This window comes from Mugil cephalus, chromosome 23 (assembly GCF_022458985.1).
Source record: "Mugil cephalus isolate CIBA_MC_2020 chromosome 23, CIBA_Mcephalus_1.1, whole genome shotgun sequence".
In the NCBI taxonomy this organism is placed as follows: Eukaryota; Metazoa; Chordata; class Actinopteri; order Mugiliformes; family Mugilidae; genus Mugil; species Mugil cephalus.
Window position 1 is genome coordinate 2,922,382 of NC_061792.1, and position 24,637 is coordinate 2,947,018.

Consider the following 24,637-nt stretch of genomic DNA (forward strand, 5'->3'; position numbering starts at 1 on the left):
AATGCAGACTTACAGAAGTGGACATTTATTCACGGTGCACTGCCTGGAGACAACTACTGCTGCCTGTCAACACCTCTGGTCTCTACTGAATAGTGAATGTGTACACTGAGGGTGAGTCATTTCTGTATCTAACTTCTGATCTCCGTCTGTTTTCAGCGCTGACAGCCGAGTTAATCATCTCTGACACAGTGTTCAACAACAACAGGAGGAATGAGTGGAGGTTGTCACTCCATTGTCCATTTCTCGTATGTGACGGGACTTTACTGGTTTGTTTGCTCTGCACTGGCAGAGGCAGAAACTTAGAAAATGTCATTGCGAAAATGTCACTGCACAGAGCAAGGCCTTAAAGCTGCGCAAATAAATATTGTTAAATGAACAATGGACGTAATATGTGTCACTTGTACTGACACCTGCCCCTTGTGCCATATGAGATGAATCCACACAGATGAGTCCAGGTTGTATGTAGATACATGGACATATAGCAGCGTATTTCTCAGGATATGGTGGATTAGACTGATGGACACTCATCCACGTCTAAATTGGAAATGCTGCTCTGTAACATACAGTGGATCCCGATTTCTTATTTTTGTGCACATTTGTCACACTTTAATGTTTCAGATCATCAAACTAATTTAAATGTTAGTCAAAGATAGCACATGTAAACACAAAATGCATGAAGGTTTGAACCAAGATTGATAACATACTTAATGTGTCTTTCCATTGTATTTAATTTTATTTATTTTTATTTAAATTACGACAAATTCTCGTTTTTTTTTATGCCCCAGGCTCAGCTGTTCCTTATCCAAATGGACTCCCTATGCAGACTTTGTGCAGCCTCTACTATGTCATACTGGAGGCAAATGATTTAGATGATAAATTAACTACATCTGTGCTCCATTAACATACAGAGGCCAAACAGCTGTCTTGACACTTGCCAGGCACTGAGCAATAACGTATGCACTTCGTGACAAGATATGGAACAAAATGTACGTATAGAGAGCATAGACTGTATATAAATATGGACAATGCATCCCCACTTCCTTGCATTTGCCAAACTGATGGAAGCTCCCTGCAAGTTTGGAGCCAGAGTCTGCACAAAACGGTCTGAGAGCGAAGTCACATGGATCCGCATTATTGATGACCTGCCCACACTTCCGCCAGGCTCACTTGAGTTTTCATTTGATTAACACTGCACTCTGCTCTATCTCCACCAGTTACAAAAAAATGTTGGATTATACACTGTACGTATTTATTTTTGAAGAATTTATTTTTGTTCCTACTCTCTTTATGGACACTTGAACATACATCAGCATTATATTAATTATACTACTTACTTACTTACTATTAAAAAAATAAGAGAAACTATACTTGGAAAAAAATACTTGTATTGTAGTGTTTTTGTTTGCTCACTAACACATTTGAATGTTTCAGATCATCAAATTTAAATATTAGTCAAAGATAACACATGTAAACACAAATGTTTTTCAGTTTTTTTCAAATCCTCTGTTTCATGATATTCATGATATTCATGATATAGAAGAACAATAAAATTTAAGCTGCTAAGAAGGCTGCAGACATATTGGCATGGATAGTGTCTCTAATTAAAAACATTTTTGCACAGGTTCTCCAGAGGTTTACAAAAGGTTGAGCACACACATACATTTGTATCATGTTTATAACACATACAGTATATACCACAATTAATAAATAGAGACAAACCTTATATACAGCATTTACAGGAGTACAGGAGAGCTACATGTCATTTACAACACAACAAACGTTAGGATCATTATTGCAAATTAGTTGGAGGAAATGGTGTTCGGGTTTTGAAATATACTGAAGGCACCACTAAATGATATCACTAGTCCACATTTGTGTGTTTGCATGCATCAGAATGCAGGGAATTAGGGCTTGGTACCAGCTGCCTATATTTCTTAAGTAGAGGGTTGATGTTGTCACCCGAGGCTAAAACACTGCATGTGCAGTAACTGGATAACCAGGTTAAGTCATTAGTAATTCTTTTTTTATTTGTTTCAGATTAAATATTGTAATTTTCTTAATGTGTTTTTAACTCTAAATGTATGTTACCGCCCGGGGTATTGGGGCAATCTGTCACTGTCAGCTGTAATATCTGTAATGTGTGCATATATATTATTAGCTTTTAACCTAAGATGTCTATTCTAAGTTGTTGCAGGCTAAATACATTTGAGGTCCTCTGCCCTTTTTGTTGAAAAATGCTTTTTCAACACACCGCTCTTCAGGCAGGTACATTATCATGGCTTGATTATTAAATATTCAAAGGCATGTAAGGTTTGGGCAATTATTTTGAAAAAGGTTTGGGTTTTAAAATATACCAAAGGTACTACTCAATGACAACACTGATCAGTCCTCATTCCTGTGTTTGCATGCAATTCCATCAAAAGGTCTTTGGACCTTTTGAATAAAATTACAACCTTACAGTAATGAAACTGCAGATCGCAAACATGTCTCAATGGATTTATTGCACCTAAATATCATTGTATTGGTAGTGTAAATTTGCAGCGTCTCAGGTGTTGTTTTGGTAACATTATTTTCATTTTAATCAATGATCTTAATCTCGTAAATTGTGAAACTAAACTGGGAATTGTGAGCTATTGGCTCACACTGTAAAATTAAGAGTCAGGGCGAGTACCACAGCTGCTAGTCTTGTCATAATTGTTTCATTGATCTTTGACAGTGCAGTCCACATTTGCCAGTTATTACATCTTGATCACGAAGCTGGTGCCGTTCTACCTGTCATTTGCCATCTCTGCAGTATAGATTCTGCATCATCCTGAGTTTAGCAGACGTGTTTTCTGGGCTCAGTGTCTCCCAGTGATTGGCTGTTTGTGATGACGCTTCCTCAGCCTCGATCCTGAGTGAGAGGAGGAAACATGAGTAGAGATGTGATTTTTGTCTCTTTTCAAGGAACTGGATCTTGTGGATCTGTTCCTTTCAAAGAGCTGTTCAAAAGACTGAGTCATTTTTATTTAATTTTAATGAACAAAAAACTGACACTTGAGCATTTCAGCATTATATTAACTATCCAAAATGAAAGAAACTAGCCTTGAAAAAAGATATTTTGTGCAGCCAGTCGTAAGGGGGAGCTCTACTTTCTTTGCCTTCCCTTTTGAGACGCTCATCCATCTGTCATCTTTATTTACAGTCTATGGTAGAGAGTGTGTGAGGAGTATTCATTCATCACATTTGAAAAAAAATACAAATTGCAACCCGGTTCCCATCACAATTTGTTCACAAGTGTCACATCTCTAGACATGAGTTAATTTAGCTCATAGTTTATCTTCTAAACCTTTTAAAGATCCAACCTTTTTTTCTTTCTTTCAGTGTTTTATTTTTTATTCTTTGAATGTCTTACTTTGCTTTGGGATGCTTTGGTATCCAGGAGTCTGAAAGGTCCTGCTGGTTGCAGGACCTTCACCTTGAGCTGTGATGGCCTGGACCTCCAGCCTGTACAGGCTAGCAGGATGTAGGCCCGTCACCACCAGAACATTACCATCCTGAATGAAAGGAGAACCTTAGAAAACTTGGGTTGACAAATGACAAATGGATATCATAAAACAGCAACTCAAATACCATGAAAAATCTAAAACAACAACAACAAAAAACATTATACTTATTTATTCTCATCTTTTTATATTTTAATATAGAATTTAACTATTTATCCATGATAAATGATGATGACACAGTGATTTCAGTAGTCTTATGTCAACATTTTGGACAAATAATAGTGCCTTTTAAGAAACAGTTCATTGCATTTGTGTGGCTGTTGTTGTTGTTGGATGCTATTAAATATTTACTAATTAATTCTGTTATTTCCATAGCAAATAAAATTTCTACATGTCCTATTACCCTGTAACTTATGACACTTTTTTTAACTGAACATACAGGTACACATCAACCAGTCACAAGATTTATGCTGCATTATAATACAGTGACTTTACCGACCGGTGGTAAGATCTGGGACTGGGAGATGAGACTGTGAGGTAGCTTGTAGCTCTTATGTTGGTTGGTGGGGATGACCTCAGCCCAGGTCACCTGGTAACCAGTGATCTGCTGGTGGGACGGTGGCAAATCCCAGCTAAAGATGGCCGTCAGGTTGCCGCTCCTAACCTGGAAGGAAGCTGTCAAGTTGGTTGCTTTCACAAGGATCTTCTGAAGTGACACCGCTGAAAGAATTGAGAAACCAACCATCATCATCATTGAAGAACAAAGTGAGCACAACTGTTTAATTGGAATGAGACTTTTCATCTCAAGGAAATGAGTTAACCAGCCTTAGTGTTTTCTAGGGAAAGTCTTATGGTGCAGACATTAAAAAAATAATCTGTCACTTAACCTAAATTCACATCACTATATCATACATTTTTCCACAGTGCTTCCCATCTTACCGACTTCAGGACAGGTGATTGGTTTTGGACTCTTGGCCTGGATAGCAGCACAGGATGGAGTGAGAAAGCTTGTGCTTTCTGCCGAAGGACGCTTCTTCTTGCTGAATGGCTGGAGGAGGACTTTATACTTACAAGAGAAGAGCAAACCCTGCAGGCTGATAAAGGTCTCCTAGAAAAGACAGACAGAAAAAGATCATGGCCAACAGGATCACTAGTGGGTTGCCATCGGAACAAAATGCCTATGATTGGTTTGGCATTCACATTTACCCGTGTGCTGATCTTCTCCATAGCTCTGGTCTGATTTTGTCCGCAATGCTCCGGTCCCCACTGGATTCTGTAGTATTCAAATGAAGGATCTACACAAACAACAAGATATTACAACTCTGTCCTGTAATGGTAGGTATAATGTTGGCATACAAAGACCCACTTTGTCTTGTAAAGTCCTTAGTCCTTATAATTAGTTTTGTCTAGTTATAAACAGTGCAAGATAACCTTAATGTGTGTAATGTGCCAACATAAATTCAGATTATCAAAAGATGCCACAACAAATACGTATCTTTGTCATTTGTGAGAACCACAGCCTTCTTACACATTGGGTGTACCTGTGCTGCTCTGCCAGTAAACATGAACCTGGAGCTGTCCGTCCTGGTAGAACGGCGTTCCCACGTCCAGAATTTCATCAGGGAAGTTTGGTGGAGCTGCTTTGGAAGCTTAAAATCAAACAAAAAAATGAGAGCTGAAATCCTGATAACACTTCCTGTCTCTAGACTCTGTTTGCTTAGCTCAATGCAATCTCCATTTGCATTTTTTACATGCACAGTCTACAGAGTGCAATAATTTGATTAAATATCTTGTTTGTTTCATTGCCTCTAAATGGCACAATCTGTATGAAACACTGTCGAGTTCGTCTGTGGTGAAGTGATATCCACATTTGGAAGCACACACTGAAAATTGAGGTGTTATTAGATGGGAAATCTGCCAAATAAAGAACAAATATAATTGTAATTATAATTGCTGAATAGTTTTTTTTTAAGCTTTATTTGATCATCAGGTCAGCTTGAAACACCAACTGACTGTGAGCAAAATCCATGATGCATTAGCAATTTAAATTCATTTTCTGGCATGTTCAATCAGCTACTATCAGGTGGAATCAGGTACATGAGGCATCCATACAATTCATTTTGACGATTTCTTGTAGAAATGGGCTTTTTTTTCCTTGTCCTTTGGACATCATACTGTACACCACCCCTGATGTACACCAGCCAGGCATAACATTGACCACTGACAGGTTCAATGCAGTGTTCTGCTGGGAAACATTTGGACAGGGCATTTGTGTGGATGTTACCACCCACCTAGACCAGACCAAGCACCCACACAAAAACAGTTTAGGAACAACTCAAAACGCATAAAAACTGTTGACCCGGTTGACCGCAAACTGATCAAGTATCTGTGGGATGATCCATAGAGGCCCCACCCCTCAACCCATAGGACCCAAAGGCCACCACTAACAAAGCCCCCACAGGATATCCTCAGAAGGCTCTGATGAGTCACAATGGCAAAACAAGGGAGATCTACACAATATTAGGAAGGTGATCATAATGTTATGCCTGATCGGTGTATGAAAAGCATGCTTCATACAAGTCAAAGCTTAAGACACTTTTAACTCAAATATCGTCCCCGAAGAAAACTTTCATGGCAATTGTGCAGTTGATACCAGTGTGACGAAATGCTTTGAACAGATATCATTGCACTGTCCCCCTTTTACATAATGCTAGCTGTAATTTTGAAAGAAACACCTTGACATTTGGAATGTGAAAGTTAAAAGATGTTTTAGCTCTGTCACGCATATATGTTTGTCGGTATAAAGCTCGGAGATATAGGGGTTCAAGGTTAAACATCCCAAGATGTATTGTAAAAAGGTCATAATACAAGTGTAAAATCAAATTCAAATACAAGCAGACCCCTTCAACAGTCTTAATTCCATACTATTATTGTGCATTAGGACGTACTGCGCTGTGTGGTGAAGTGGAGGAGAGCCCGGGGTCCTTTGAGTTGAGTCTGTGCCCAGTATGACACAGCCTGGACCTCCACGCTGTAGCTCCTGTTTGCGCGCATGCTGTCAAGCTCCATCTGATTCTACAACACAAAGGGGAGACCATACGACTGCTTTCAAAGAAAGATAAAAATAAAAAAAATAAAAGAATGGGAGGGGAACCTGAAATCTGCCAACCCTGAAAACTGCATCCAGTGTCAGAATGATAAAATGCCACCTGATGTTTTATCCATTTCCATGGCCATCATCCATTCCTGGATGTCAGATATCAGCATACAACAGGCGAAGCCATGTTAATTATACTTTCAGTGGGGGTAAACCTTAAACCTTATGGCTTTTTACTGAATACAGCACATTATTTAGTTTGCTTTGCTAGAAGGCTACATAAATTAAAATGCTTTTATTTGCACTCCTTGAGGTGTTTTTAACATACACACACTATAGAAAACACACACCAGCTACTGACATTTACAGCAGGACATTCTCTGTCAGTCCTTACCTCTCTGACTGTCTTCCTCCTTTTTGTTAGAGATGAGGCAGAAGCGTGTCCAACTGCGGTCCAGCTCCAGCTGACTTTGTAGTGGTGGACGGGAATGTCCAGATCAACGGGCATGCTCCACTGGATCCTGGCTGACACTGTTCGGCCAGGACCAAAGTTCATATTGACCACTCTAAGATCAGAGGGAGCTGGAGGGCTGGTAGGGTCTGAAAGGTGACACGTTGGAACGATGTTAATAACTGTTTTTCCTGAGGTTTATCAATGAATAGTTCATTGATGAGCTGGCTCTACTGTGTTGGCACATATACATATACATATACATATACATATACATATACATATACATATACACATACATATACTGTACATATACATATACATATACATATACATATACATATACATATACATATACATATACATATACATGTATGTGGCATACACTACATTACTGGACCAGTTTTTGCCTAAGTGTATGACTGGGTTTGAAATAAACTGGAATCCGGTGTTTCCTAAAAAGATTGTGAGTTTCTCTGATACACCACCTACGTAGGGGATGACAGGCCCAGATATCAGGCCCAGGATATCCACATGTTTTGAGTTTAATGTGTTTTTCCTCCTTCTCCTTACCATCCAATTCTATGGGTACAGTCTGTGCTCGGTGCTGAAGGGTTCTCATGATCCCTAGTTTGTGTTCCAGGGGGTGGCAGGAATCAAATAATATCTGGGCTGCCTTTTTTTGTTTCATGCACTGCTGCAGAGTGCATTTTTTCTCAGAATGTACCAAACTGATGTTCAATCTAATGGTCTGTTATGCTTTCGTTGAGATCTCCTTTAATACATATAATACAAATGCAATACCTGGAATCAACTCCAGACCTTTTACCTGCTTAAATGATGAAGGACTAATGAGGGAATAGCCCATGCAGCCCATGTAACAGCTTTTGAGTCAATGATCCAATTACTTTTGGTCCTTTGAAAACGAGCTCCAATTTCGATGTAAACACCCTCGCATTAAAAATGAAATCCACATTGTAACTGATTTTTTAAAAAGCTGATTCCCTTTTAAATGTATGTATATTACATTTCTTTTTAGATCCAAGAACAAACTCATGGAGATGAACACACAAACATACACGCACATTGTCTGACCTCTGCTAGAGTGGATGTGTTTGCTGGGCGTGGTGAAACCTCGGGTCCCATGGGGGTTGACAGCTGCCACTCTGAACTGGTACCAGCGACCAGGCCTGATGTCAGACAACCTTGCTCCCTGCTCTGTGGTCTATGATTGATCAAGAATGCAATCAGTGGATATTTGGGAACATAATTATATCTGTTCCTCTTGATTTTGTTTAACACCATTAATATAAAATTGCATTAACTCAATTCGCTTTTCCACACAATGCAACCATAAGTTTGTGTGATGTAAGTGTGAGCAGTAACACCCTGGAAGAAAAGTGTTTCACCAAGGTGACATTCAGCTAGTGCACACTTTATAAGACAGAAAACACACACACAAAAAATCAATCCTGCTCCTCTTTTTTCATCCAACCTGACATAATGTATCATGTACATTGGTGGAAGGGAACTAACCTGTGCTACCATCTGCCAAGGGGTGGCAGTGTCCTCACTGGGCTGGATGCCAAAGTTAAACCTCCTTTGCAGGATGTAGATCACAGGCTCAGCTGAGACGTTGAAACGAGAGGACCAGCGCACCTCCAGCTGGCCAAGTGAGAGTTCTTCAAAGCCCAACTCCTTCCTTGGCTTCAGAGGAGTACCTGGAACGACAATATCCTTTTACCAAAGCATGGAAAATACGTCAACCAAAGGTGATGCACTGCTGCTCAGAATTCTGTTAATGTCTTGCTCCCTCTCTTATTATTAAATATACAAAGGCTGTAGTGAAAGGTGAAAAGTGAACAAAATATATATTCCTTATTTATTTTAAAAGTAAAAGTGAAACCTAAACCTATTATTTTTTACAATTAGTCTTTTACTAATCCCTCCAGAACTCCATCCTCAACTGTAATTCTCGGCTCATATTAGCTATGTGTGAGCAGAGAGGAAACAGGGCTCCCAGTCAGCTTCCCATGGGAAAATGGGGATTTACAGCTTTACTAAGTGCGACGCTATGAAAAGGCACAATGAGTTTCCCCACATTATTCCTCTTCATATTGTGTGTGTTACCATCGTACAGCCCCAAGCCCACAGGATCTGTTTTTCCCCAGCACTCTTTGATCTCTCTTCTGACAATGGAGGCCTAAATAGGACAAGCTTCACCTGACTCACCTGACTCTGTTTGTTAACAGAAACAATCTCCAACTGGAATAACTTCATGTATCTGAGTAAAGGCCAGAGAGAGGCGGAGATGACATTGATTTTAACTTGTAAAGACGTTTATAGTTTTCAGAATGCCACAGAACGTAAAAATTTCACCTTTTCATCCCTTTTGGTCACATCCCCTCAACCATTTTTGCCCCTTTTGATCCCATGCCCTCAACTCCCTTTTCATCTCTTTTCATCCCATCCCCTTCAACCCTTTTCATCCCGTATCCTTTGACCCTTTTCATCCCTCCATCCATTCCTCTCACTGTCTACCAGTAAACTTATTTACATAAATTAATGTGTAGTCTTATTAGCAGATACATACTGCAATTAAATGAAGTATTTATTAGTATTCCTACGAGAATGAGGTCTGAGCACCAAAACATGTTTTCATCATGAAGATGAGAGGATTTCATTCTTTGTTGCAATGCAGGCTATTACAGTGAATCTTGTGTATTACAAGATTTGCATTAGAGGCCATTCTTCTCCTTTCCTTTCAATTTTTTCACTGAAGTAAATTTGAATGTGATTTCTATTTTGTTGGACTTAGACATTAAAGAAGGGACTTTTCAGAAGGGACTACAGATGTGGAATGCAGCTAGCAGCACTGAAGGGGTCAAGTCAAATGACTTGAGATAACTAGCATTAAATCATGCAATAAATCAATGTCTTCTGCCTTGACGTACCCTTGTAGAGGTCTTTGGGAGACTGGCAGGTATAACCACAGCCATTGGAGCAACATTTCTTCCGAGCAGAGCATTCTCTGTCATGATCACAGCTTTCCACACAGGCTGCTGCAAAGCCACTGGCTCTCTCTGGAGGTGGGCAACTGCCCTGCTTCACCGCCAACACCGAGTGAAGGAATTCACAGCTGGTCACACACTCCCAGTGGTTTTTGGGAAATACCCGCTGGAGAAAAAAAAAAAAAACAGAAGCCAAGATTTGAAGGGCATTGTTTCTACTAGTAATAAGGCCTCTTTTGGATTTCAAGGGTTTTTGATATTTTGTGCTCAAAAACATAATGAGTACAGAGTGCTAGAATGAGTATGGTTTTGGGTGCTGCTTTCACATTTTTGATGTAACCAAGGTATTTCTTCAGCATTTAAATGTATAATACATTGCCTGTCCAGTTTATAATATGCACTAGTGGACGCAACCCTGTTCTAATCTAACAATTCTGCACTAAATCTTAGCTTCATGAAGGTTATGAGAGAGACGTTAATTCAACTGTGTCAACTGAGGCTGAATGAACTGTATTGTTTACCATTTTAACATACCTCACAAAGTTCCTGGCAGTTGCTTTTCCTCTTCATATCCCAGGAGTCTTTGCAGGGCTCCAGACACTGTGTAGGCAAAATCAGCAAGAGTGAGCAGAGATACAGATTAGAGGTGTATTTGAAGTGTTAGGGGGTTAGGGTTCTGTTTATCATTGTAATCATTATACACAAGAGTTGGGATTTTCCCGAACAAACCGAATCTATTGAACAGCTCTCAAGATTTACGATGGGCATTTCCCATGCAGTAAAAGAGCACCTATAGAATCCATATTACAGAATAGTAAAAGTCAGGTAGCTGATTCTGATTCAAACCTTACCCTATTATTCCTCCCAGTGATTATTTCCTGGATAAAATATCTAGATAAGCCAGTCTTTTGAACAGCTCTTTAAAAGGAATGGATCCACAAGATCAGGCTCCCTCTCAAGAGTCGTAAATCCTATTTCTAGACTATAGTGTGAACAACACTTCTTTTTATGCTCTCCATAAATCTCTGGGGGCTCAGAATGGGTTGGTTTTCCAGGAAACGATGATGATATCAGTTTGGAGAAGATCTGCAGGTGGTTTCATCTTGGACTCCTACTCTCAGCCTGTGGAAATCAAGGGTGGGTTGTTCTAGATGCTGCAACATTTGATAGAGTGAAGATGTTATGTTCAGGAATGCTTTTTAGAGTGTATTAGCTGATTCTGAGTTTCTGAGTTTTTGGCGATAGTGGGAAGCAGTCCAGCATTAGTCTAACAAGGGCATATGGCTAGCAGGGATCATCCAGAAGTTGAGCCTTCAAGAGCAAACAACTAATGGCAATGCCTTTGCTGTAACTGCTCTCCAATGCAAGCAAAAGCAAACAATCAATTGATCCTGGACTGATTAACTGACAAAATTATAATGCACTTTTTATAATGCACTTCTGTATTAGCCATTGAATTAGTGGCCACAAAAAAAGTCAAAAGTCAAACTGAGGCATTCCGATTAACACTGACTTGAGTCACAAAACACAGACAAAAACAGAAGAGAGTCAGAAATTACTCAATAACTGTTATTTAATTTTATTTTGTTAAATGAAGCGGTCCAGCAAACAGTTGCTTCTGTAATCTGAGACAAGAAGAGATTGCGAATGTAGTGCAAGAGGACGGGTGACCCGCTATACCTAAACACGATCAAAAACAAAGGAAACTTAATGAATATTGCCCTGGGTTCACAGGCTGTTTCTGGAGCATGTCAGGAATTAACAGTGCACCCCGCTATACCATAAAGCTGAAACTCACACTAGTAAGCAGTAGCTGTCCAGGGGAGAAACACTACGCTGAATGCAATTTCATGCTGTCTTGAGAAACAGCAGGGAGGAGAGCGATGTACAGTTTCGCAAAGGCATAACAAGTTATCTGAAAGTTACACAAAGTGCTGTAAATGCTTACCAAGTGAGGTCTGGGGAGAGTACTGTACCTCTCAGCAGTTTGAATATTTATTTCTTATTTATCGGCCTACTAAACAGATGGTAAGAATGATACGGTTCACCCAGCTCTTGACAGAGGCCAAATTCAAAGGTCCTAGTTGTCGAACACTCTTAAGAAATTGGCAGAAGAGGCCCTCCTTTGAGTACAACATCTGGTTGTTCACATCTATAAACACCCAGCTCACTGTCATGTCTCATGTGTGTATAGTCAACTCGTCTTACATCATAATATCATAGGCAAAAATCATTGTTTCTGTCGTGTACTAATACATCTGCAATGGATTAAATGTCTTCTTTTACAGACTCGATTAAAAATGAAGAGGAATAACATGCTTCTGAAGTCCTTTCCTACCTGTATGGTTTGGAGGAAATATATTTTCAAATTCTTCCCGACAGTTTTTCGTTCACTACACCATGTCACAAAAATCAGTTCAAATGAAGTTGGCATTTGTTTGCATCATGCCTATATGCACCATTCTTTCATTTATGCTTTATATACTGTATATTTTGGCTACGCCAATATCACCAGTGGCAAACTGTACTTAGAACAACATCACCACACAGTAGTAATAGAGACCACTGTCAATTCTAAATAATGTTAACTATGAAAGATTATCTTATCTTCCTTTGTCAAAGTCAAACTAAATACATTAAATGAAAACAAACTGCGTAATGCATGCATTTTGAGATGTTAAGTACAACAAAATTATGGCAAACGCTTCTCAATTCATCTCCAACTTACTGTAGTTATGGAAATTTTCAAGTGCAACAAGGTATAGAAAGGCCATCCGATCCCATTCACAAAGATCAGAAGTAACCAAGTTACTATGAAATTAATAAATGTTGGCATATCCAACAAAACTGACAGCTAGACTAACAATTACACTATTATGTACCAATGTTGCCTCAGGGCCAGTGTGTACAGAAACAGTGCAGAGGAGAAAGAAAAGGTTGCTGTTAAATGGCTACTGAGTGTACATGGAGTGCAAGTTCTTCCTGGTATGCACTGAAGAATGTCTTGAACCATGTCTGATAGCCCTGTCCCAGCCCTGCCATCTCCCATCTCCCTTCCCTGGTCTCGGCAAGAGGACTCCTCCAGTAATCCAGGCTGACATTCCCTCTCTCACGCCATTCCCTTTCTACCTCATCGTCAGTTAGTTTTTCTGCCCCATTTCAAGCGCAAATCAAGCATGTGCCACTACACCACAAATAAAGCTGACTCTGGGGAACTTTTAAATGTGGTTGAGAGAGATTTTAAAAAAGCACCTCAGTCCCCACTGACAACCATGAGAATTCAACACCAAACTTGAACTGGTTTTGGATCCAAGGCTTTAGCTCAGAATATGACATGTATTGTCATATTCTACAATATGTACACAGTTACACACAGTAACTGTGTAGTATGTGTTCTTGACCACCTATCTTTCTGAGGACCAGTTTTATACTATTGGAGTGAAGATATTTGTGTAAAGTGAGGTCCTTTTGGTCAGTCCAGACTTATTGCCAAGGTTTTCTTGAGGGTTAAGAAAGAATATTACAATTAGGCTATGGTTAGGGTTAGAGCAAGGGTTAGGATTCAGGATTCATTCTTAGTTGAGATGGTTAGGATTAGGGGCTAGGAATATATTATGTCAATGGATGCCATCACAAAGATAGCCAAATAAACATGTGTGTCGATGTTTGTGTATATGTGAGTGTATGTTTGGGTGTCTGTCTGGTTTTGGGCGGTAGACGTGCTCCAACCAGAGATAATGGAGCAGACAACTTCTCTGCTGACCTTGCAAAATGTTGTTCTTTGGGGGCTTGACACCGTTTGATTTACTGCCCAGACAAACTCCTCGGAGAGGAAGCAGTCCCCATGTTTGTCTCTGGCTTCGTGATATAACAGCTAGCATTGTCTTTGAAAGAGTTCCAGACCTTTAAACAGGCAAACCTCAGCCTTTCCCAAGAAACAAACTGCAAGCAAATTATTTCACAAGTACTTTCATTTGCTTGGAAATATGAGTCTGAGGAAAAAGGGAGAAATAAAAAGATGTTTGGCTGGCAGTCAAACATCACAAAATACTGTTGGGAGTATTGAAGTAAGCTAATAACTGCCAAGTGCTACTGAAAGAAGGTTGTTACACTGCCAATTGTATGGGACACCAGTGTCAGTTGATGTCTCTCCATGGTTCCAATGATACAGTGCCATTTTAATCCCTGTTTTAAGAGCTGAATCGAAGCGGACTGTGTGGGAGCGTCTTGCTAATCAACTTTGGCATTTGCAAATGAGTATCTGCCTGGAGGAAATAGTGATGGGAAGGATTAACGTGAACTCATTACTACCAGGATCCATGAGGACAAGATAGGGCCAAATGACCTCAAGCCAAAGTGTTTCACAGAAACAGTCATCAACAAGCTTCTTATCAGGCCCTCTGTAAGCTTAGTAGCTTGGAGAAGTATCCATTCATAGATTGACTGTGCAGAACAACAGTGTAGCAGAGAACTGCTTTTATACTGCCTAACAGGTTCTCCTCAAGGTTTGCAGTGACTTAGGAGACTTAAATAACACAGATCATATTGTGATAATACAAAGTTCTGCTGAGAAACTTTTGGACCTGGCATTCATGTGGATGATTCTTAGACATGTACCACCCACCTTGACCAGACCAGGCACCCCGGCCCTATACCAGTGACACTTCTTGATGGGAGTAGCCACATGAAACATGAAAACAGCAAAAGTTGCTGACCTGGGCTCCAAATTCCCAAGATAACCCATAGGACCCAAAGGCCCACTCTAACAACATTCTGATGCCAGGCACCAGAGGACCACCTCAGAAGGCCCATGTCCATTCTCTGATGAGTCAGAACAATTTTGGAGACAGAAGGGAGACTTACACAATATCATAAAGTTATGCCTGGTCGGTCTATATCCAAAGTGGTATCCTAAGTAGTTCACTCAATCAGAATAATGTAAATGGGATTTTTTTTCAAACTAAATTTGGCACTTGTGGTGCCGCTAGACCAGATAGATAAATGCTGACATAATGTAAATGCGTTGTGGTCAAATTAAAATGTGTTCATATGCTTTAAAATCTGTGTTTATCCAATTAAGCTTGCATCGTGATTTTAATGAACTGCACAACAATGGACACGAATTGACACTGAAAGTAGCTCAAATATTACGAATGGCATGCAGACAATCTAATTTGCACGAAACCGACTGCACCTCTGACGTAATCAGGCTACAGCTCCGCAAATACAAAGTGCTTCAGACAAGATGAAAGAAGCTTCAGATGAGATGAAAGAACTGTGAGTTCAGTGGTAATACTTCACAGAGTGCTTGTCATTTCGGGGCAGCTCTGACAGCTTTTTACCACATCTACATTTAAAGCTCTGCTCCAGTACACTGAGGAAAATTTGAATTCGCACTGAGCAGTTTTGCACCTGTGGGCTGCACTGGTTATCAACTGAAGACATCAGAAATATTACTGTTATACATGAGATACTCAATTATACAGTATAGCTTAAAAACACTTAGTGGTAGTAATGTATCAGTCAGTTGTTTATCAAGCTCCAATAAACAGGAGAAGACACTCAGCCAACTGATAGCCTGTAGTGAAAGTTCTGGAGAAGTTTTTTGTTTTTTTGAGAGTCTCTCATTTTTTGCGGTAGTAAAATCAAATTATTAGTTCTTTTAGCATTAATAAACCTGACTTTAAGCCAAGCCTTTAAATTTGTTCTTGTAGTAGCTGGATTTATTGTATAAATTGTTAGCCTGTTAAATTGAATTCAGTTCAATTTTTTTTATATATTGGGTCAATAACAATACAAATTTTCTCATAGCGCTTTACAAAATCTTGCCTGAAACCCCCAGAGCAAGCCTGAAGGTGATGGTGACAATGACAAACTCCGTTTTAAAAGGAAGAAACCTTGAGCAGAACCCAGCTCATAAGGAAGGACCCATCTGCCTAAGGCCGGCCGGGTAAAGACAGAAAAACTAATGTAATATTTAGTTACTGAATTCAAATCAAATCAAGAGTGGGGATCTTGAAAAGTACAGGAAAAGCTAGGCCCCAAGATCAACAAACAACTATTAAATAGTAATATAATGTGGATGGAATAATATGCAAAGCCCCTAAAGACTAATGTACTAATTTGTGATTAATGTACGAGACATATTACACCGTAATACTTGCAGTCATCAGTCTCATTCTTTTGCTGAAATTTCACCGAAATTTTGCCCACGAATCATACAGATGTTTGTATTTTCAAACCTCCGCAGCTAACCAGTTAAGAAGCAGCCGCAAATAGTAAAGCAGAAACATGCTACTACTGAGCGGACTGATCACTGCTCCTGTCTGCGTAGGGACCATAGCTGCCGCATCAAATAGATGCAGAAGCCTAAACTGCCTACAACACTACACATAAAATAACAACTCATCCTTTTCTTTAAGATTTCAAGTTAAATTTTAATTAAACACAATTCTGTAGTACGTTCTTTTCTTTTTACTTTGTCTGAACCAACTCAACCAACATACAGTTTCTCACCGACTTAAAACTACATGCTACATGGGATGGTAAAAACACAATGAACAAAAAAACAAACACTTTTTTTTCATATTAAATAGCAATCTGTAAAGATCCACATTTGAATATTCTGGGGACATGGTGCTGCATGCTGGTAATTATACTGTTTGGATGAATATATGAAGGCTATAGCTGTGCTACAATATGAAAGATGCAGCGGAGGAGAGTCCCTAAACAGTTTGCTCCAAATACGTCTTTTATTATGACCCTGTCCCAAATAAAGGACTCACTGTCTCTGTGGCACATAAGGGCCTCCTATTTGATAATATATGGCCAATGATCCATATTATTGAACATCATTTATCCTTTCTATGTATATAGTCTATACTTACTTCTGTCTCTATTTCCTGTACATTTGTACATATGCAAATCTCATTATCTGCTTATTAATTTCATTATTTTTCATTATTCACCAAAAAAAAAAATGGTTGTCTGTAACCAACCACTTCAATTATTACAATTGGGAACCTAGATTACTAATACATTATAGCATTGCCACATTAAATTCACATATTAATGTATATTAATAAATAGATGACAAAGAAAAAGATGCAGATATAGAATGTCAGAGGGGATAGCATGAGGCTGCAAGACAAAGTCATCATATATTATTACTGTTATTTCATCCATTACATGTATGATCTTCCACTGAAACAACAATCAAATCAACATCAGCAGAATTAAAAAAAAAAGAATGACAGCTCCTAGTATCAAACTAATTCTTGGTGACATGAAAACATTTCCTTCCTGTGATCATTCATTAGATGGCCTTTAGGAGCTTTTAATAATGCAGCTGGTGAGACGTCTAATACCCTAACATGTCATCGCAATTACCATTCAAAAGGATCGCATGGTAACAGAAGTGAGAGGCTGCTAAGGCGAGAAGACAGACAATATTCCTTGCGGGCGCTGTTAAATATCTAAAAAATATTAGTAGCTTCACAGCAGATGTAAAATGTGAACTAAAGAAATAAAATTTTCAGTGCATCATTTCATAAATGTTACCCTGGGAAATTTGATATGAACATGATGTCATAGGGAAAGTCTGTAAAGGATGCATTCCATCTATTCTAGTATGCCTCTTTTATGAGTGTTGATGCCATATTCCCAATAGTTTGTGACATTTAGAACCACATTTGGTGATGGATGGCAAAAATGTGTCATAAAGTAGCATGGATCAGTATATACAGGTGGACCTGTATATACACATCCTTTAACATAGAGGAGGTGGAGCTTACGACCTATAATGCAGCCAGTCACCAGGGGGAGCTCTACTTGCTTTGGCTTCAGTTTTGAGGAGCAGTGAATTATTATATTGTAAAGCAGCTAAAGTACCACATGGCTTCCTATATTTAGGCTGTAAAGGGGAATGAAGCACTTTAGTTAATTGCATATATGAAACAAACTGATAATTCAGGATTCAATTTGCTTTTGATTTTAAAACTACTGAGGTATGGTAGAGTGTGCAAAACCTAAACAAATGTGGAAGGCCTTCCAGATCGTTGGAAGGCAAAAATGATGCTGTCGTCAGTCATTGCAACAGAAAGTGTTGCAGTGTTTGAAAAAGGCGACGGTAGCCGGTTACCTACCTTTGTGCACAGTCTGTGATTATAACACCAGCCCAAGGATCCATTATCCTGAAGAAGAGAGTAAAAAGAGGGAAACAAAAAAGACAAACACAAATGAATGAGTTGGTCTAATTAAATTTGGGGCAGAGGAATACATTTTAATGCCCTAATCAGTTAGTTGTAGTCACAGCTCAGAGGAGAGCAATATTAATTACAGATAGTCAAGAGAGCATTCCAAGTTCAACTGTTGTGTTTTTGTATGAAGACAAATTACTGTTTTTTTAATCTCTGTAGTCTGTGCAACTGTCCTCGTGGCACCCTGCTGAGAGCCTGAGGCTAGGAAATAATGAGTGTCGATCTAGGATCACTGGTCAGGCCCTGTGATAGAAGTACAGTAGATTTATTTTTCAGTGTGACTCCAAAAACCAACTGGTGTTGAATAAACACACGATGCTGTATTTCACTAACCTGAACAGCTTATCAATGGAAAGTATTAAAAACCACTCATCCTCATCCGACTCTGCAATAACCTAATCTTTTGATATTCCCAAACCTTATTTTCCATGCTGAGGGATATGGTTGGCATTAGTCTAGATTCGTAATTATCACAAAATCTCACAGAAAAGACACTATATGACACAAAAGTTAAATGGTAGAAATACAAGGGGCCAAAAGATTGCATCAGTTCACACAAGTATAGCATGAGAATGACAAGAGGAGGGCTGACAAACCATGAGTTCTTTACAATGAGAAGGGTTAGGGTTAGGGTCAGTGGAAGGCTGCGTCTCTACCTTCTACTTGGGCAACACTGATTAACATGTAATTACTCATGATCAGAAAGGTAAACACAGATGCATTGACGAAAAGTGAAATGCTGTTTGATCAAACTGGTTGAATTAACCAAATGTTCCCAAGATTTTGCAATGGTGCCTCCCCAGATGAGTCTATGTTCTGTGCCATTGTCTATCATTATAGGTCACCCATGTGTGCACGTCCCCAAGGACACTGTAGGATTTATAGAGAAAATCAATGCAACTGATGACACATGATTACATTCAGTATTCAGCGTGTCAGCTTTTTCATGAATATGTACAAACCTTGAGGGGTATTCAGTGATTTTCACTGCAACAGCAGCTGTTCTCTCCATTATGTGATAGTGGAGAAGTGCAGGCCTTTTGCCTTTAAGACTTTGTGTGGTATATGCTTTATGTCTATCACCTAATATACATTGATCAGGCATAAAACTGTGTTGGTCCCAACTTTTGCTGCCAAAACAGTCCTGGTCTGTCATGGCATGGACCCCACAAAGTAGACCCTTTATAGTACTGTGGTATCGGTCACTAAGATATTCGCAGCAGATCCTTTAAGTCCTGTAAGTTGCGAGGTTGGGCCACCATAGATTGGACTTGTTTGTCCTGTCCATCACACAGTCACTTGATTGGATTGAGATCTGGTAAATTTGGAGGCCAAGTCAACACCTCAAACTCGTTGTTGTACTCCTGCAACCATTCCTGAACCATTTGTGTGTTATCTCACTGAAAGAAGCCACAGCCTTCAGCTAATGCTGTTTCCATGAAAGGGTGTACATGGTTTACAAAAGTGTTTAGGTAGGTGGTACTAAATCCAGGTTTCCCAGCAGAAACCATCCTGGCGTTTTCAACAGGTAAGCGACGTGCCTACAACTATATCAACTTTGGGGACAAAATGTTCTCTTACAGCCTATTATATCCCCCACACTAACATGTGCCGCGATGAAGAAATAATCAGTGTTATTCACTTCACCAGTCAGCAATCATAATGTTATATGGGATCAGTGTATATGGGTAATTATGATAGATAAAAGCATTGTCATATTATGTATGATAATGTTAAACGTATAAGTTTAATAAACTCATCTCATCTTCTACAAATGTTCAACCACTCAACGGTTGCGGGGGTTGCTGGAATCTATCCCAGCTGTCATCGGGCAGGAATACCCACAATAAATCCACACAGGGAGAACAAGTAAACTACCCAGGGAGGCATCAGTAATAACCACAGAACTACAGTGCCGCTGTAATCAATTAAAAGGGTTAAATGATGATGAAATTAAGTAATAAACATAAATTAAGTCAAATATCTGGAAAAATCAACAACTTCTATGTAAGAAACTTCTATTTAAGGTTTCGCATTTAAACAAATGTTCTCAATCATAAGACCTTTAACAAAATCACAGAACTAAAAGTTCTCAAGAGAAACTGTTATTTATTCGAGAAAACTTTTGTCTTACAGATTTATTCAGAATTATTATAATAAAACACCTTAAAAAAAAGGAAACGCACTGTACAAAAACTGTAAAATCACATATTCAGCACATTCAGTGAATCTAAAGTTCTTATTTAACATATTAAATGTAAATTTACATTTAAATTCTAACATCAGTTGTTTATTTACATACAGTTCTGCAGAGCCCACCACCTAGAGGTTCTCCGAGGTGGACAAACATTGCACTGTCAATCAATTCTTCTTCTTCTTTTTCTTTTTTTTTTTTTTTTTTTTTTTTTAACCATTCCCTTCAACAAGCTTAAACTTAATTCATGTCCATGCAGATATTTGCCATTATTCCATTGTCACCCTGCACATTCTCCTCGGACCCTTTCTATTGCTATGCATGATGTCAAGTTTGCCCTTGCTGTTTACTATTGGGATCATGATGTTCTTATTATTTATTTAAAAGTCATGAATTATATAGCTCTGAAGCTTTGATAACAGTGGATAGTGGTGAAGAAGATGAAGCAAAAGAGTTGACATCTGAAGTACGGTAGAAGAATGAGGAACTGTGCACAATACACAATGCAGAAGGGATGAGTTATCGGGACAGTCTGAAGACGTGACTGGATGAGACTTCTGTCCTTTGAGCAGTGTTGATCCAGCTGATCCTCTCTGTCCTCTTTGTTCAGAACATATTTACTATACAAGACTTCTTTAATCCTCATGAGGAATTTGATTAAACTTTAAATTGGCTGACAATATTACCATATAGGAGCAACACACAGTGACATTAGCTGTTACTACAGCACTTAAGGTTAGGTTGTGATTTTAACCATGCTACTCTGTACAGTTATCCTTTCAGTTGACTTTACTATAAACATTTTTTCCTCTATTGTTTTTTCTTCTATTTGTTCACAAAGTTATTTGTCGAAAACTTTGTGGAACTTTTTCATAAAGGGCAATGTAAAAAATGTTGAGAAAAAAGATAAGATGACACAACCAATTCCGTATATGCATATGTCTGCCAGTAAAGTGGCACCACTAGTATAGGATGAAGTTAATTTCCCATTTCAGTTGAGATAAAAGCACACAGTTGAAAAGACACATTTTCTTTCTTTCTTTCTTTCTTTCTTTCTTTCTTTCTTTCTTTCTTTCTTTCTTTCCTTTTTCTTTTTCAAGACTTGACCATCATCCTGTGCACTTATCATTGGTATAAGTGAGTGCACACGAATCAGTCTATAGCCTGGAGCAAGACGCCAAAGAGGGGTCTGGCACTTTCAAGGATTCATTTATTCTGTTCAAGGCGAATGTTGATAATATTATTAAAAATCAACTCCATAATGCCACTATTTTTAGAGAGTGTTAGACTGGCATGGTTGGTAAGCTGTGGTAAAATGATTGCTATCTATTAATTTCAATTACTGGCTCACGCCAGTTATACCTCGAGAAGGATTTATTTATTTTTACTTGGGACATAAGTCATGGGAGCTTTCTTCTTTTTCACAGGTCTGAAAAAGTCGAAAAGTCTGCCTTCTGTCTGTTTACCAATTAGCACCATTAACGCAACGATACTGCACATTTTCTGTTATATGTCGCTGCGATTTCCAACCTCAAACAAGTTTCACGCGTTTGTATGACTCAGTCTGAGACTGAGTCATACAAATGAATGCGAAGGTGTTATTGTGACGAGGAAAAATGACCGAGCTCCAGCAGTTCAAATCATGCGCACTTCGGTGCCAACCTTACCTGCAGAGGTGTGGAGAGCGCCGTTACGCTGTGCAAGCTCAGGCATCGCGACGCACATCTCGCTCTGAAGACACTCTCCGGCCAGGACTCATTATCATCATCAGCATCATCATCATCGCCATCGAGATCAGCGTGCTGCTTCCTGGCGCATACACCGGAGCTGTAGAGGAAAATAATAATCCACAGAGAGAGGCTGCTTCTGGTCCGCATCTTCTTTCCCCGTGTTCAGGAGTGAAACAATAATAAAACGCTGTGGGGATGGAAGCTCAGCTGAACCCGCAAATATATATATATATATATATGTAGCCAAGGGAGGAGCTATGAGATCTAGGCGTAGTATACACATTAGGGTCAGGATGCTGTGAGCCTTTGCTGTGAAACAAATTGACACTTCACACGATGCGATTTATTGACAACACTTTCCGATGTATTGAAAAGAAAAGAAAATATTCATTAGAAGTGTAGAAATCTACAAAACTATTACGATTTTTTTTTCTTTTTTCATATTTTACATCACATTTATATACACTGATCAGGAAAATATTATTATGACCTGCCTAATACTGCATCAGTCTCTCTTGTGTCTCCAAAACAGTTTTGACTCATCAGGGCATGGACATGGGCCTTCTGAGGGTGTCCTGTGATGTCTGGCAACAGTATGTTGTTAATGTGGGTCTTTTGGTCCTATGGATTGAGGGGAGGGATCATCAGCTCCATGATCAGTTTCAGATCCAGAGAATTTGGAGACCAGGTCAACACCTCGTGCAGTTCTTTGTGTTTTTCTGAATTGTTCCTGTAGCGTTTTTGTGTGTTTATGTCAGGCTGCATTCTGTGTGATTTACAAAAAAGCTTGAATAGTCCTGGCAACTGGTAGCAGACACCTGGCTGTTCTTCATGTTGAGCTGATGCATAATTATGGGTGGTACTTGCTCATGGCCATTGGAGTTGATCAATCAGAGCTGGAGATTTCTCTCAGGGGTGGCTTAACCTGATATTATTAACGGAAACATATGCAGAAACAAATAGCACTTTGCTAGCCATTTTAACTATCCAGCGAGTGGATCAGGCCAATATGCCATACAGTGTAGGCTCACAAGAAGGAAATTGTGTCCAGAGTAGGCCTATACACCAATAGTGTGAACACTTTAAAGAAACTAGATCACACAGTTGGAAGTACAGACAAGAGGGAAGAGAGGAGTGCACTCGGGTGTTCTTGCAACAAAGAAGTGTTCACAACTGTAATGCTAATTTGTCTTACTTTGCCATGTTTTATTAAGCTTGTAGTTGATGTCAGTATCACATATTCTTGTCAGGCAGAGCACATATTGCAGCATATGTGGCAGCAAGTCTGTGCAGCGCATCTCAATCAAGGTAGTTAATAATTGTGACTGCAATTGTAATAATCGTATAAAAACGCACAGCCTCCCAATGCCTGTTATGGACTGTACGAGTTGCAAGCTCTTAACACCAGGCCTGTCTTAATTGCGTCATGTACTGGCGCTGAACTCAGCAGAGAACTGAACAGCAGAGAAGATGTGATTGAGTGACACATAAATATTTAAAGTGCTATACGCAGTGTCAATTTAGTTTTTGTTTTCTTTTTGTTTGTTTTTTTTTTTTTTTTTGTCTGGAGCCCTGTCTTCATGTGTCAGGATGCAACACCTCCATAACCTGTGAATTATTACAGTGGTTCATAGTTGTTTACGAACTAAAAGTCAAAGGCAGTCCCTGAAGTTCAGGCATTATGGTCAGGAAGAAATATCTCATTGTAGTTTCTGTCAGTGCCCTTGCTGCAGCATAAAAAACAAATAAATAAAATAAATAAATAATGAAATAAAGTTTTGTAGTGCAGCATGCAAAAGGTGAAAAGTATGAACCCTAGCAGAGAGCCCTGTGGAATTCCCTCAGCAACTTTTGTGCAAGAATCATCTTTTACATAAATAAACGGGAAACTTTGACACCTATATTTTGTTCCATTTCAAGTAGTAATGTGATACAATATGTTACAGTGTGGCATTTAATTTGGATTTGGTTCGAGGTCAGTTATGATGAGATAAAGTTCTGACATGCCCTGCACACTATGTGCTTGCAAACCTATCATTTATATTGATATAATTTTGAAAGATTTTTGGACTGAATTATGGGAAATTATGAAATAATTAACTGTCTATGTTGTTGCTGTCATTTATTGCTGTCCCGTGTGTCTTATATGAACCACTTGTTCATATAGGCTACGTGTAGGAAACGTTCAATTGATGCTACAAGATTTTGAACAACAAACTAGGTGTGAAAGTGCATGTGATTCAAATCAGTCAAGTGCAGATCGTATAACCCATGTTCCAGTCTCAGCAGTAAAACATGTTAACCAGTGAAGCTGAATGCAGCACAAAGTTCTAGCAAAACAAGTATAGAGACAGGTCTGTTGTCAGACACAATAAGAATTCTTAATTACTCATGTCTTTACATTTGTCCGT

General features: G+C 39.1%; 1 protein-coding gene across 1 annotated transcript; it reads right to left on the reverse strand.

Annotated features, from left to right (window-relative positions):
• Positions 1–2,164: 2,164 nt before the first annotated feature.
• Positions 2,165–22,410, reverse strand: anos1a (anosmin 1a). The gene is made up of 14 exons (XM_047576702.1): positions 22,164–22,410; positions 18,189–18,236; positions 10,579–10,644; positions 9,988–10,210; positions 8,570–8,754; positions 8,129–8,258; positions 6,977–7,182; positions 6,434–6,560; positions 5,027–5,134; positions 4,692–4,780; positions 4,425–4,593; positions 3,985–4,205; positions 3,395–3,536; positions 2,165–2,893 (listed from the first exon to the last, which is right to left on the reverse strand). The coding sequence occupies exons 1-14, from the start codon at positions 22,371–22,373 to the stop codon at positions 2,841–2,843; spliced, it is 1,977 nt and encodes a 658-aa protein (XP_047432658.1). The 5' UTR covers positions 22,374–22,410; the 3' UTR covers positions 2,165–2,840.
• Positions 22,411–24,637: the final 2,227 nt, after the last annotated feature.

Bases quoted from the DNA above. Each gene is read 5' to 3' on its own strand.
- anos1a (XM_047576702.1), bottom strand. From the start codon at position 22,373: ATGCGGACCAGAAGCAGCCTCTCTCTGTGGATTATTATTTTCCTCTAC. The intron at 8,259-8,569 runs GTTAGTTCCCTT...GATCAATCATAG, and splicing joins CTTGGCAGATGGTAGCACAG to ACCACAGAGCAGGGAGCAAG. The intron at 5,135-6,433 runs GTACGTCCTAAT...TTTGATTTTAAG, and splicing joins CCACTTCACCACACAGCGCA to CTTCCAAAGCAGCTCCACCA.